Raw genomic sequence first — 16,599 nt, forward strand, 5'->3', positions numbered from 1 at the left:
AAAAAATACATTGCTGTATGGGGCTTCATAGCATTGAAACTTATTTATAACTTTTGGAGAGATCGCTGATTAAGATTTGGAGGTTTGGAGGCCTAAACATTAAACGTTTGACTGTTCTTTTGTTTGAAAACTAGGTAGAATATGAATATGTGGGTATGAATATTGTTAAAATGATTCACAAGATCACTGATTACAATTCTAGATCCGAAGTCCTATACTAAAAGTTGTTTTTAGATTATCTAAAACGATCCTTGAACACAAAATTTGGTATATTTTATTGAGCCGCTATGGTTATTACGCTTGTTCACAAGTCTCTGGAAGATCATTTGTAACGATATGGCAGTACATCTGATATGGCGTTCAATACTAAAAATAAACCATGGCGGTGTCCTTTACCTATTTATTAACAAAAAATCTTACTTGAGCAGCACATTTTCCCAATTGCCAGCCTAGTAAATAACCTTTCCGCTGACGGTCAAGCCCAAACAAAACAGTGCATTGCAGCACCCGCTGTATGAAACTGGGTATGGAAATCCCCATCAGCGCCTCTCGAAATTACTCATGAACCCGTAAACCAGTTCCACCACCTTCCGTTAATGACGTTCGTCGATGACTAGCAACTTTGTCGCCGAGCTGAGTCAAATGAGAATATTCCATAGTTGCATAGTTAATCGGCGGTCAACACCTCACAACTATAGTACAGACAAACAGACGTAACTATGGCGAGAAGTTTCCATCGACCTTATTTTAAACGGACATTACAAATTTCCTACAATTCATACTTCAAATGCAGAGGTGCTCGCATCGTTTTTCTATGTTTATTATGTTTTACACCAGGCCTGCAAATGTTGATGATGTGAAAATTGACGATGGTTTCACAGAAAATCATTGTATACGTAAAATCTATTTGTCTGCGACCAAAGCACAGAAGAACAGACGTAACACTGACGAGATTTCCATCGTCAATACATTTAACGATCTTTTCAAATTTCTTTTGTTTCAAATCTCACTTGTAGAGACGCTCATTGTTATTCTTCGTGTTTGACGTTTCACAATACCGCCATCTGCAAGTCATGTCTTGTTGCAAAAAAACAATAGTTCGTCCAACATGCTCATCAAATGTTTGTGCTCTAAATGTTACGTCTGTTTGTCTGTGACTAAACTGTGACTGACAAGCTCTTAATTAGCGAAGCTTTGCTCTAAAAGCGTATTAGTTCAAGTGATCACAATGCAATGATGGAAATGCCGGATCATCACTTCTTGCGTCGCGCTCCATTTACTTTTTTTTTATAAGAACGTGGTTTCGGTGGCGCATTGCACAGACTTTGACCCCTCAACTCAACCGACGTCATGTGGTTTGCATTTATTTATTTTTTTTGTTTTTCTCGAATGGAATTTCTCCACAGTACTTCCAAACGAGCAATGTTTTCGTTGCTGGCTGCTTACTTACTGCCATCGGGTTGTCGCCAGCATGTTTACCTATGGTAATTTAATGCTGATGACGTCCGCGGGCTGAGAGGCTTATAAACTTACTTGAGAGACAAGCTAGCGGCCGGCTTTGGAAGGCACAGTGCTACAGCGTTTACCAAGCAGGCGGACCTCGGAAGTTTATAAACACCTTTATGTGGTTTGGTTTTTTCACTTTTGTTTTGTTTGCAATCTTTTTTGCGTCTATTGCGGTCATTTCTGGTTATCAGTTTCGGTAAAAAATAAGTTCTTTACTGAAGCTTTGAAACCAATCCTCGTTTTTTTTTCAAATCATCGTAAGTAATTTTGATACGGTTTTAAGAAAATTAATTGGGAACAATTTAGACCCTTCCTCTAAATCTGTTTAAGAATAAATTCCCTTTTTTATATTTTTTGTCATGCATATTGCTTAAACATTGCATGCAATCAGCTCGGGGTCCATTGTTTTCCCACAATATATGGTGACAAACTGATGCACCATTTGGTCGCCGTTAAGTCAGAGGGGACCAAGTACAAAACTTGAGAAAATTGGATTATTCTCGCATTAGATGCAAAATTACTTTACCTCCGTTACACTTTGATCAGATTTGAAGAATGCTGTAAACTGCCAGAGATATGTAATAAATTTACTTTGGATGATCAACAAAAATCGATAAAAGTGTGCAGTCAGAATGGACCAAGTGCTTATCACCATAACAGCGAAAATGATCAGCGCGCTGAGGAATGCGAGGAAATGAAAGACATTTCAGGAGATTTGTCAGATTTTTCGACATCGAATCATTCTTCTACTTATCCATCAATAGAAATTTATAAATATTACATGATTCGATGCATTTGATTTTGATTTTTGACCATTTACCATATTCGGATGGGTGGTCAGAAATTGCAACAGATTCTGTGCAGACAGAGCGGACCAAGTGTTGAAAAGCAATAAAATGATTGATTACTGCATTTTTTGAGTCAATTTCAGAGTCCGATAGAACTTTACGGTAGTTCTATGGTGTATGTATGGCATGTCCTACGATCCGCTTATTGGACCAGCATATTCTGGTCGGTACTCAAGATTTTCACTTAGTCCACTCTGACTGAACGTATATTTGAATATTTCTGGTCTTCAACGCCCTGACTCTGCAAAACCTTAATTTTCAAGCTATCGTAATGCCACTGATTTTGGTATTTACTATATGGGTTATTTAAGAATGTACGATACTGGTGTCGAAGGGTCTTGATAAACTGTTTATCTTAGAGATATGCACCCAATTTGACCATGCAAGCATTAAATGATTGTTATTTTTCCAGAAATTGTTCAGTCAGAGTGAACCAGCTCACTGAACGGTGGTCTTAGGTTCAGTCAGAGTGGACCAAGTACACATAGTCCATCAAAAAATCGTTCTATTAGAGGTTTGGATTATGATTTTTCATGATTATCACTTCACATTATATTGTTTGAAAGTAACATAAAGACGTGTAAATATATTGAACTGAAATTTAAACGAGTTCAAAAATTACAGAGCGTTAGACTTTAAACCCATTTTTCTCAAAATATCAAAAATGTCACTTGGTCCACTCTGACTTAACGCCGACCATTTCATAGATTACTTACCACAGTTTTGCACCAGTGTAAGATCGACGAAAGTAGTGTTTCAAACGTTTAAAAGTGTAAAATGAGTATCTAGGTTCAAAGTGGAATGTGTAAAAAATTATGACGAATATTTAATCTAAGTTTGTCTACTTTTCAAAGATATGCCTATTAGAATATTGTTTCGAGAATTATAATAGTATTTATTTTTGAAAATTGGTTCTGGATATAAAACATAGACACACTTTAAATTTTCAAGAACAAAAATCAAACAAAGGGTCACCAAAATGTTTGTCACAGGATCCTGAGAAGTTTATTAGCATTTCAAATGGAAAGAACTTCTAATGTTTTTCGCAACGGACTTTGAAAGTGTTGCCAGGGGTGTATATCAAATTACATAAGAATCAATTTTGCAATTTTGTATTGCATTAGAGAGCAGGTATCGCATCGTAATTGCCATATGTATGAATATGCAGTTCTACTAATGCAGCAATCACGATACAGATCTCAAATTGGAAAAAAATAGATCTCCGGGAGGCAAGATGACGATTTGCCCCAGACTTTAATGATTTCAGATGCGATGACTTTTCAGAACTGCAACTAATATCACTTCCACATGGAAGATGCACAGTGCACTTGCTATAAAATCAGACTGCTGTCGAAACAACAATACAGTTCACATGAGATCTTCTCCAGTTCCACTCAACCCTAATCTCAACAACCATGCAAATCTTCATTCTGCTCGTCCTGGTGGCGGTGGCCAGCGCCCAGGATAGCTACCCCACCAAGTACGACAACATCGATGTGGATGAAATCCTCAATTCGGACCGTCTCTTCAAGAATTACTTCAACTGCCTGATGGAAGCCGGACCTTGCACCCCGGAAGGAAACGAGCTGAAGAAGTATCTGCCGGATGCCATTTCGACCGGATGTACCAAATGTAACGAAAAGCAGCGTGAGGTGACGGCTAAGGTGGCCAAGTTCCTGATCGAGCAGCGACCAAACGAATGGAATGCCCTGAGAGGCAAGTACGATCCGGATAACACATTCGCCGAGAAGTACCGGGATGAGGCGGCCAAGTTTGGAATTAAGCTGTGAGAAAATAGTGATGATGAAGGTCATTATTTTTGTCGGGCGAACAGAAGTTCAGAACAAGTTCTCAAGCTGCTAATACTACTTTGAACAGTTATGAAATAAATGAATCAGGAAAAGTGGCATTTGTATGTTACTTAGGTATAATGCAAATCATTTCAATGTCAACAATTATGGAAGCAATGTTAGCAACTGATTTGCAAAACATTTGCAGTTTTATATACAGTTCTAGTGATTCTGAAAATTTCTCAACAATAACGCTAGGATAGTTCAAATTGGAAAAAAATGAAAACTTCAACTCTCATGCTTATCTGTTTTACAATCCCTATGATAAAAATAGAGTATTTTCCAAGTTTTAGCTGTTTTGTGATGTTTAAAAGGTGCTCCCTAGACGTGGAAGGTTTATGTGAAAATTAATATGAAGAAACTAACATTTGACTCATTCAACACTGAGTGCCCGCAAAAATATAGAAATGTTTAACAACCAGATTTCATTCACTTGATAAATATTGTATCGGAAATAATGTTAAAACACATTTGATAGTTTAATAAAAGTTGGATAATTCTTTGATGATATTGTTCATATCCTTGACAAATAATAAAGTGGTTCTCTTTTTCCTCAAAAAGCTATAATATTGAAAAACTCTGTTGATAGTTATCATATGTCATATCCGATTTGATAACCACCTGAACAATTGAAAAATTGCAATAATTGTTCAGAGGTGTTCGAAAAATGCCCAGTAAATAAAGTTTGCATATTGTTTAACATGCTTCTGTGATATTCATTTTATCAACAATTGATTGATCTATGAATTTAAAGGGAATTTTTATCCTAGCTACTCTATCAAATCAAGACAGTTGAAACTGCAAGCGCTTTAAGCAAAACATAAATATATTTTGATTTTGAAATCATGATTTACGATCGTTTAGCGCCAAAAACGTAACGTTTAAAAGTGAAAGCTTTTCATTGCAGGGAAGATCGATAAAATTGTTTTGCGCCAACATGACCAGCACTTTTTTTTAATCATAAGGTTTTTGGAATATTGAAATCTTTGTTTAAGAATATATGAAGCTTGCATAATTTCTAACATAATAAATATTTTCCGAAATCATTCATGAAACACTATAACATTTTGAATCGCAAATCAATATTCCGAAAACAGCGTTTTGGATAACATTTATTTCCGAAGGGTGGGTACATTTCGATTTATCCTAAACAAAGCTTAACTTTTGAAGATGATCTTTGGCATATCGTAAACTTTACATAATGGACCTTAGCACGGGTTCACTATTTGACGTTTTAGCGGTGCCGTGTTATTTATGTGACCATGGCAACCAGTGAATTCGGCACCGCTCAAACGTCAAATTAGTGAACACGTGCATAGGTCCATTGTGGAGATTTGACAGGCAAAATTGAACAAAAAATATTCATTCAGCTTGGAGACGTAGGTCTGATTGTGAAAGTCAAATAAACATGATTGAGCAAAAATAATAAACTTCCAATTAAACTTAAAATTTATTTTACCCAAAAAATCACACAGAAAACGTATTTCTTTTTCTTGTTTGTCTGTAAATCAAAATTGAAGACGATTACCTGTAGAGCGGTTCCACGCGAAATCGTCCATAAAATGCTGAAATCTGACATGTATCCTTCCGATTTGGATGAAACTGCGCAGATGTATTAAGTATATGAGACGAAAATTATCTCATATAATTGGGGATCGTTTAGAATCAGGAGTAACTTCTGATAAGGGCGTATGTATTTTTGGCACCACCATTTAAAAAAAAATGTACCTCGGAAACCGTTTGTTATAGAGAAATAGTGTCTGAGAAGGGGTGGTAGACAATCAAATAGGCTTTGTAAAAAAAATACTTTTATTTTCATGAAAAAATCGAAATTAAACCTTAAAACACAAATTGCAAAAAATAGGTATCTTTGATTTTTTTTTCAATTTTTTTCTGTAAAATTTCAATGTAAAACCAGATGTTTTAAGCACAGTTTCAACATGGTGCAATTTAAAATGAAAAAGTTTTTCTAAGAGTAACTTTTGGTGCATTTCTGAAAATTCAATTTCTGACCGTAGAAAAGACGTTTTGATGCTGTAATATTATTCTTCATCCAAAAACAATTCAAAATGCTAATAACAATGATCTTCCTAAAACTAGCCGTTTTCTAGATATTTAGGATTCAAGTATATTAATATCATAAAACTTAAGAAAATATGCCCGTTTCATAAGTTACTCCAGCTTGTGAAATCTTCACGCCTTCGAGGGTCGAATGGGCATTGAGTTCTTTTCAGCCTTTCAAATCTGCCGGGAAAGATGATATTTTCCCAGGCTTACTGCAACAAGGAAAAGAGACGTTTTGTCCGCTCTTAACCGAAATATTCAAAGCAAGTGTTGCGCTTTCATATATTCCTAAAGCGTGGCAAAAGGTTCGAGTTGTTTTTCATTTCAAAAGCTGGAAGAAAGGATAAAACAACTCCCAAAGCCTTTAGACCTATAAGCCTTTCCTCTGTTCTTTTAAAGACAATGGAAAAAATAATTGATGACTTCATCAAGTCAACAGGTTTAATAGAAATGCCTCTTTGTAAATACCAATTTGCGTATCAATCAGGTAAATCTACCATTACGGCGCTGCAGTCGCTGGTAAGTAAAATCGAGAAATCTCTTGAAGCCAAAGAAATAGCCGTGGTTGCTTTTCTCGATATTGAAGGAGCATTCGATAATGCATCCTATAGCTCTATGAGTTCAGCCATGGAAGCAAGGGGCTTGGATAAAAGTGTTATCGAATGGGTTATGACTATGCTCAAGGATCGCACAATTTCTGCTGATCTAGGAGGTGCACAAATATCTATAAGATCTACGAAGGGATGTCCTGAAGGAGGAGTGTTATCGCCCTTACTGTGGTCTCTTGTAGTAGATGAACTCCTTAGAAGTTTAATAGATCAAGGTTTTGAGGTAATTGGATATGCCGACGATGTGGCCATCTTGGTTCGTGGAAAGTTTGATAACACGATTTCCGATCGGTTGCAAACTGCGCTAAACATTACTCTCAAATGGTGTAGGAAAGAGGGGTTAAACGTAAACCCTTCAAAAACTATTATCGTGCCTTTTACCAGAAGGAAAAAGGTAAAGCTTATACAGCCTTCTTTGAATGGAGTTCAAATTCAATTTTCGGAAGAAGTTAAACACCTTGGGGTTACTTTGGATAAGAAATTGAACTGGAACTCTCATCTGAGCAAGGTCATAAGTAAGGGTACTAATGCCCTATGGGTCTGCAATAAAGCCCTAGGAAAAACTTGGGGACTGCGACCTTATATGGTAAACTGGATTTATTCAGCAATAGTCCGACCAAAAATTAGTTATGCTTCACTGGTATGGTGGCCCAAGACAAATGAGGTAACCGCTCAGAAGAAGCTGGCTAAGTTGCAGAGACTTGCATGTATATCAATGACAGGGGCAATGAAAAGTACACCATCGGTTGCTTTGGATGCCCTTTTTAACCCTCTAATACCCAACCCCGCCTTTAGACGGGGTACACTTTGGAATTTTGTGTATTTTTTCGTAGCTCGGAAATCAAAATGATTTTATTTTTGGCTTATACCTTGACTCATAACACGCATATAAGAAAAGTATTTTATGACTTTTGAAACTTTTTTGTATTTTTAGAAATTGTTTGAAAAATTGCATTCTTATATAACCTACAAATGCCTGGGATTCATATAACGTGTTATAAAACAAATCGTACCTTTTATATTTTTCTACGATTGACCTATCACAAACGAAGAGCCTGAAACCTGAAATGCGCTCCGGAAAAAAATTAAAAAATTTAATATTTTTCTAAATACCGTAACAATTAAAATTTTTATTATTGCCAAAAATCAACAACTAGAAAAGGCTTCAAGAAAAAATGAAAAAAGCTAGGGATGTTCAAAAATAAAAATTTTAAAAATCAAAAACCAAAATTTAAAAATTTGCGAATAAAAATAAATAAATGCCCAAAACGTGTTTAGAACGATTTTAGATAACGAAAAATAATACTTAAATCGAAAATAAAAATTTGGGTATTAGAGGGTTAATATACTGCCTTTGCATCAATTCATTAAACTGCAAGCTGCAAAAAATGCCTTGCAGTTTATTCGTTATGATAAAATACTAGATGGTGATTTGATTGGTCACATGAAGATCATCAAGGAATTCAATTTGAATTCAGATAACAAAACAATAGAAGATTGGATGATAACGAAGACCAACTATGATGTTCCCTTCAAAGTGGTTAAACCAAGCCGCTATACTTGGGATTCTGGTGGGCCAAGTTTACGTGCTGGTTCTATTGTATTTTATACCGACGGGTCAAAGATGAGCGACAATACCGGAGCTGGAGTTTTCGGCCCTGGTATCAGCAAGGTAATCGCTATGGGGCGCAGCCCCACTGTGTTCCAAGCTGAAATACAAGCCATCATTGACTGTACAAATGTTTGTCTCAAAAGAAACTATAGGTTTGCAAAGATGCCCGTATTTTCTGTATTTTCTCGGACAGTCAAGCAGCTTTGAATGCTCTAAAGGCATTCACATGTAGATCAAAGTTAGTGTGGGAATGCATTCTTTCTCTGAAGCAATTGGCCAGTAGGAACGAAGTTACATTGTACTGGGTGCCCGGCCATTGCGGAATTGAGGGGAATGAAATCGCCGACAATCTAGCAAGACAGGGTGCAGCTTCGAGCTTTGTCGGCCCTGAACCGTTTTGTGGTGTTCCTGAGTGCACTCTCAGGATTAAACTGAAAAATTGGGAAATGTCCATGGTAGAATCCAATTGGAACGCCACGGATACATCCAAGCAAGCGAAAAGATTCATAAAACCCAGTCTAGCTAAAGCCCGGGCTATACTGAATCTTAATAAAGGAAATCTTAGGGTAATAACTGGCCTGATGACCGGTCACTGCCCAAGTAGGTATCATCTTAAAAATATAGGAAAAATACAATCCTCTGAGTGTCGTTTTTGTCAAGCTGAAAACAAAACTGCTGAGCATTTACTCTGTAACTGCGGAGCATTGCTCCACCAACAATGTTACGTTTATCTCTTTCCACATTAATATCCCATGTTTTAAGGGCAGTTTCAACATGGTGCAATTTAAAATATTTTTTTTTTCTAAGGGCAACTTTTGGTGTATTTCTGAAAATTCAGTTTCTGGTTATAGAAAAGGCGTTTTGGTGCTGCAATATGATTTTTTATCCAAAAACAATTCAAAATTCTAATATCAATGATCTTCCTATAAGTTACCGCTTCAAGATATTTGGGATTGAATTATATTAATATAATAAAACTTAAGAAAATACGCCCGTTTCTTACATTATTCCAGATGCTCCATCAATAATGTTACGTTAATCTCGTGGAACCGCTCTGTAGTTTTCAGCATTAATTCATTTGTAGAAGTCAAGTGAAATCCGTTTGAATTTCAAATCTGGGACATGTAGTTTTATCGATATTGATTTACTTGTAAAAGTAAAGTGGGCATATTGGAGAACAAATGTAAATATTTGACTACACTTAAAATTTATTTTGAGTGAAAAACTACAAAAAATGTTATCCTAAACTTGTCTGCCTGTAAATCAAAATCCAAGGTTATTATATGCATTTTTTCTGGCATGAACTTGCTTGTACAAAAACGACAGAGAATATGCATGGTCAGAGTTCCACTTCCGACTTTCTGAGGGGTGTACACTGTACAGGTATTAACAGTTTGAAAACTTTGAATCGATGTTTCGAAGAATTAATATTTTAGTCATTTTTTTATTCCATCGTATTGACAAGACTTTTTCCATCCTTCCATCCATTTATCTCCCAGAAGTGTTTTGAGCCAATCTTGATAAAAAGTGACCGAAACTCAAAAAGTCTGTATTTTTCATATAAAATCACAAGCAATTTTTCATTTCAACGAAGAATTGGTCAATATATAGTTAAAGTATTTCACCTTATATCTAATTCTTCTTCTTCTTCTTCTCAAGGGCTCAGGAAATGCCAAAAATTAACATATTGTATGAAAATGTACATGCGTTGATATTGTTTAGAACAGCACTGTACATTGAAATTATGATACTTTTTATATTTCAAGACATATTTCACATATTTGGCAACACTCCAAATAACACTAAACTATTGTAACTAAATATATTTTCAAAAAAAATTGCCCTTTATTAATTTCATGTTTTCTTAGTAAGATATTTAATTACTAATTAACCTAGAATCTGCAATCTGGTAACAATGCTGCATTTTTAATGCCTTTTGTTCGTTTATTTCTTACTCAGTCCCGAAAGGGTTAACTTAATGTTGAACAGTAAATTGTTCATAAAAAATCAATATTGCTTGTTATTCATTATGGAAAATTCTGACTTGAAATTCAGAAACGCAATTTCTTAAAATTAGCTCCCATTACCTCAGAAAATGAAGAGTCTTCGACAGAAAAATATGTATGTATAAATACGATAGAATCAAAATTTGGACATCAAAATACTCATCTGACGAAAAATCAATTCAAAGTTTTAAAATTGAAAATATTTATATTTGGAAAACTTCTATCAACATATATTATATGAACTCTACAAACAATTTCCTTCAAAACTTCTAAAGGTATTTTTGAACTATGTATAATAGTTTCAAAGATATTAATTCAAGAAGATACGCAAAATTAAAATATTAGTCATATTTGCAAGGATGGAAATCTAGTGATCGTGACAAAATAAATGATGCATCGCGGTTGTTCTTTATCGTGCGATCATAGCAACAACGATTAACCATTGGTTGTCAAGTCCTAACAACAAACTCCGCTCTGCGAAAAATGAATCGCTCGGCATGTGTGCTAACGATCAATTGTTCGCAAACCAAAGTCATAACTTTTGGGGGATTTTTACGTTTTTATTCCGCGATCTACCTTGTGGTATGTCATTTAAGATTCGAATGTCAATCGGGTATGGTCTGAGTGAAAAATTATGCCGTGAACGCGTTCTGATCCATGTTTATCGCGACTTGTAACAACATCCGACAAACGGTTTGTCCCGCGACAAACAGTGCATCAGATGCTCCATTTATCCTTACTATGCGCGCGTGATGAGCTGTTCGAATCATGCTTCTGCAAGAGCAACGGCCCTCTTAGACCATTCAAATACTATGTTCTTAGTCGCTAGAGGCGATTTTTTTCCATCCTTGCAAATTTGCAATCACGGAGGGTGGTCCCGAGAAAGGAGCTTTTTCGACTTTGAAGCTTTTTCAGTAATTTTCATTTTATACAAATTATATGCGAGCCAGAAAAACAAGCCAATCTTCTATGAATAACCGTTTTGATTCATATTACGGACACTTAAGGCCTCGGCGAAGTATAACCCAACATAGAGCATACAAAAGAAATCATTCTATATGATTCCTTAGCGTTATCGAGCGTCGGAAGCCCTTAACTTTCGAATGGTGGGTAAGGAATACGACTCCGCAACTTGAATAATTTTAAATAAATCAAAATGTGTGACCTTTTCATGATTCTTATTCCGGACGCTTCCTTACTTTTGCCTCATATTCCGGACACTTCGATTCGAATTCCGGACAGCTCATGATAATCATTAATAGAACAGTCAAATCATCAATTGAAATCGTCAAACCACTAAAGAGACGTCTAAGGTAGATGGGCATTATAAATTTGCAAAGATATTTATGGAAAAAGCTTAATAAAACGAGCCTCGAAAGTGAGAACTTTTGAACGGCAAAAATTGAAACATTTCGTGTGAAATGTTTCCCATACAAAGGAGAGTGTCCGGAATTTGAAGCTGTCCGTAATATGAATCAAAACGGTATGTAGTTTTTTTTTCTAATGGACCGAAAATCAATAGATTTGTCACTAACACCAATTTGCGTTTGGGCCTCTTGAAATCGGAGATTACACGTGCTGTGGACACTTGGTATTGAATTACTCATAAGTAATACTTCTTAACCCAGCTAAGCTATAATAACCACCCAAGCAAAGTCGAAAAACAACCACATAGCTTAGTAATAACAAAATATACATCATAAATTCATTTTGTTATTAACCCTCCAGCGTCCAAAAGTGAACTGTTATTTAATCGTACAACTCCCGAGCAGAAGAAAATAACTACTGAATATCAAATTGAGGTATTCCATACCAGCTTACTTCCAATACTTACAACCTCAATGAGGTATGAATGAGCCCTGCATAAGAGGTAAAATACCTCAAATAATATCTCAAGCATATTCTACGAACACCAAACTGATAACTAGATCAGGTATTGTAATACCTCAATATACTTCATGATTTCATATAAAATGAAATTTTTCAATTGTGTTCAACCTCCAGCAGCCTCAATAGCTGTTTAATACCTCAATGAAGTATTTTTAATTGCTTTAAGATTTTTTTCAATACCATTATAATACCAAATTGAGATATTGACAACTGAACAATACCTAATTTTGGTTATGATACCAAAAAATGGTATGCATAAGTTATTGGGGAGTTATTTGTTCCTCCTCGGGATACCTCCAGCAGTCCTCAATAGCTATCGAATACCAAAATGAAGTATTTTTAATTGTGTTAAACATTTTTTCAAATACCATCATAATAACAAAATGAGGTATTGATAACTGAGCAATACCTAATTATGGTATGATACCAAAATATGGTATGCATAAGTTATTGGCGAGTTATTCTTTCCTCCTCGTGCTGTAATGCGTAACTTATTGTATTATATTTCATTTATATTTCAGAAGATAACCATAAAAATTGCTGTTTTATTTTGATGGAAGTTTCGTCGTTCGACTGAAATGTGTCATCCCGACTAGAGGCTTATAACAAAAATATAATAAAATTTTATCAGAATATGATATGCATATCATATTATGATATAATTTTGTTAGGCTCCGTTCTCCATAGAACATAATAAAACAGAAATATAACATAATGTGTTTTATTTCCCTTTAAGATATTTTTTTTATTCATTTTTAACAACTTTATAACAAAATAAATAGATAGTTATGCATTTCAATAATATACAATATTATCGTATATCGAACAGTATTATAATTTTGATACTTTGTATCAAACATTATAACTTGGTTTGATATGTTTTTGATAGAATTAAAACATATTTTGTTATGTTTATGTTACTATTCATACACTTTTTGTTATAATTTTAGTTATTTTAACAACATCCTGCATCAAGTTTGTAACAACGTATGTTCGAAAAAAACTTATAACATAATAACATATGCTGATATAATTTTGTTATGTACCCTTAGTCGGGATACTTTGAACCGGTTCATTTTACCGATTCACTTTTAAGCCAGCATATATAGAATTTTATGAAGTTAGTTATTCTTCTTCAGTTGGACGTATTTTTTATGTAATGAGCCACAACGTGTTAGCTTATATCTTGTTACTTATAAGCCGGTGCGTTATACAAATCGATTTACTCAAAATTTAATTTCAATGTTAGATGAAATATTATGATAGATCTTGTTTTATGGTATACCGCTTCGATTTACTGGTTCACTTTAGTGTCGGTCAAATTAATATATTTTATTTCAGATGATAACCGTTGAAGTTTGCTGGTATAATTTAGAAGCAGATTAATTGTACAACTGAAATATGTAACTTTTTGATCCGTTTCATTTCACAGATGCACTTGTAAACCGGTAAAATCATTTATTTTTATTTCAAAAAATAACCCGTGAAGTTTACTGTTATCAATTAATAACAGATTATTCGTACAACTAAAATGTGTTGTTTTATAACCGTTTTTTTTTTGTTTTTTTTTTATATAGGAGAAGGTATCGACCGTGATTGTTTTTATTTTAATTGTTTTATGGCTTTAGCGGTCATGCGACTCAAAGCTAAAGGGAGTCTATAGAAGCAAATGATGGAAATGAATAGGTGGATAGGCGTCGCAAGGGAGCGACAACCGTTGTTTTTTTTTTTTTTTTTTTTCATTATACCGATTCGCTTTTGAGCTGGCGTATAAGAAAACTTATGCAATTAGTAATTTGCCACTTAGAAATACGCCTATAATGATACAATTAGTAATTTTCCACTTAGAAATACATTCGAGTGAAATGTGTCACTCTTTGAAACGGTTAATTTTACCGATTTGCTTTTGCACCGCTGAAATTTTTTTTTTTTTCTTTCAGAAGATAAGCGGTAAAGTTTGACGGCATTATTTGATAGAAGTTTAGTAGTACTACTTTTTAATCGATTCATTTTACCGATTCACTTCAGATTCAGTAAAATCATTAATTTTAATTCAGAAGATAACTAGTAAAGTTTGCTGTTATAATTTGGTAGCAGTTTAATTGTGCAACTGAAATATGTTACTCTTTGAACCGGTTCATATTACCGATTCGCTTTTAAATCGGTTAACCATTCATTTTTTTTTATTTCAGAAGATAACCGGTAAGCTTTTCTGTTATAATTGAAAAGCAGTTTAGTCGTACAACTGTAATATGTAACTTTTCGAACAGTTCATTCTACAAATTCACTTTTGAACCAATAGAATAACAATATCGGTGAATAAGGGAAGTTGTACAGTCTTTGATTCTACTTTGGTTGAACGTATTTTTATACCGATTTACTCTTGAATACTATTTTTCTGCTAATCAGTGCGCATCGTACCTTCGTGCTGTGCGTACACGAATTCTCTCTGCTCTTGGAAGTTTTCCTAAAAACTACCTAAAGCAATAAAACAGTACTTTTCAGTGCTACAAAAACAGTACTTTTCAGTGCTAAAATTAAAAACGGTACTTTTCAGTGCTACTTAAACAGTACTTTTCAGTACTATTTTTTCTACTATTGATCCATTTACGATCCTTGTTTGGACCCGTGCCTTCGATTTTTCGTTGGACCCGTTGGCGAAAGCTAGCGGTGGTAATCCTTCTTGGACACCGTCTAGGGAAAAATCCTCTCGAAGGTCACGTCTTTCTCGTTTATTAACTAAACATGGTATCAACAACAAACAAAAGGAAGGGTGAATCTCTGAATTCACTACTTCCTTCCAAAAAAGTGGGTTTTAAAACTGTCACTACACGTGGCAAGAATGGAAGAAAGGACGTTTCCCCGGAATGCGAAGTTTCTTCCAAGGGTGAAATGAATAATTGTATCGAAATGAGCAATCAGTTCGATGCTCTAGACAAATTTTCCGAACACTAAATCGAAGCAGCCTCTAGCCCAGGCTCTTTGATTCAAGTGAGGAAGCCGCCTATCGTGGTCAGTTGTTCCGAATTTGCGGGATTTAGGCAGGAGATCTTGAACTCCATTAGGGGAATCAAGGTTTCCTTCCAAATCTCAAAGAAAGGAGACTGTCGCGTTTTGCCGGAAACTCTTAAAGATCGTGAACTTCTTCTCAGACATCTTGAAGAGAAGAAGCACAATTTTTTTACTTATGACGACAAAACTTGTTCAAAGTTGTCTTGAAAGGTCTCTGAAGTGACTATAAGTCACCTGAAGAGATCAAAAATGAAATAAATGATTAACTTGGATTTTCCCCAGTCCAAGTAATCATTATGAAAAAGAGAACACAATCTGGCATTGTTCGGAAAGGGCTTTCTCAAGAATTTTATTTAGTTCACTTTAACAAAAAAGAACTAAATAATATTAAAGCTTTAGAAAAAGCAAAACTTTTGTTCGATGTCCGTGTGACGTGGGAACATTTCCAGAAACCTGGAGGAAATTACCAAAACCCCACTCAGTGCCGTCGGTGCCAAAAGTGGGGTCATGGTACAAAAAATTGTCGCATGGATGCTAAATGCATGATTTGCGGAGGTTCTTCTCACGCCAAAGACGTCTGTCCAGTGAAGGAAGATACCACCAAATTCATATGCTGTGATTGCGGGGCTAACCATAAGTCCAATTTTTGGAATTGTCCTTCACGCAAAAGGGTCATTGAGGCTCGTGCCAGGCAGATGAAAGATAATATCCGTTTCGATAACGGTCGTTTCCGGAATTTGCCTGGTAGAGTATCGAACAATGCTCATTTTTCAGTTAACGATCGCTTGATCATGAATCATACCCATCAGGAAGATCATAATCATGCTCATTCACAAACTAATTTTAATCCGTCGGGTAGCCGTTCGAATCTTTCTATTTCGAATGTATCTACCCACGGTAAATCCTTTGCCGATATCGTAGCAGGAAATTCGAACTCCGCCCCTGTTCGATCCATAGGTACCCATTCTACTTGTTTCAAATCAAATGGAAAAAACTACCGCCACAGGTAACTCCGCTTCTTCGTCCACCGGAAATTCCAATGGGAAATCACATGACATGTCTGCCTCTGATTTTAATTTTCTAACTGAACAATTGAATCTAATGATTGATGCAATGTTCAAAGCCACCACTATGACTGAAGCAGTCCAAGTAGGTGTAAAATTTACAAATCAAATTGTTATTGGATTACGTTTTTCTAATGGA

The 16,599-nt window shown here is 35.3% G+C and overlaps 2 protein-coding genes across 2 annotated transcripts in view; both read left to right on the top strand.

Moving 5' to 3' along the window:
• Window positions 1-16,599, top strand: part of LOC5566932 — a 190,202-nt gene that overhangs the window by 34,878 nt on the left and 138,725 nt on the right. The gene's annotated exons all lie outside the window — the stretch shown is intronic.
• On the top strand, window positions 3,706-4,737 carry LOC5566931 (ejaculatory bulb-specific protein 3). Its single transcript, XM_001651295.2, has one exon. The coding sequence runs from the start codon at window positions 3,770-3,772 to the stop codon at window positions 4,142-4,144; it is 375 nt and encodes a 124-aa protein (XP_001651345.1). The 5' UTR covers window positions 3,706-3,769; the 3' UTR covers window positions 4,145-4,737.

This window comes from Aedes aegypti, chromosome 3, assembly GCF_002204515.2.
Source record: "Aedes aegypti strain LVP_AGWG chromosome 3, AaegL5.0 Primary Assembly, whole genome shotgun sequence".
Classification (NCBI taxonomy): Eukaryota; Metazoa; Arthropoda; class Insecta; order Diptera; family Culicidae; genus Aedes; species Aedes aegypti.

Excerpts from the sequence above, each read along its gene's own strand:
- LOC5566931 (XM_001651295.2), top strand. The coding sequence starts at position 3,770 with ATGCAAATCTTCATTCTGCTCGTCCTGGTGGCGGTGGCCAGCGCCCAG.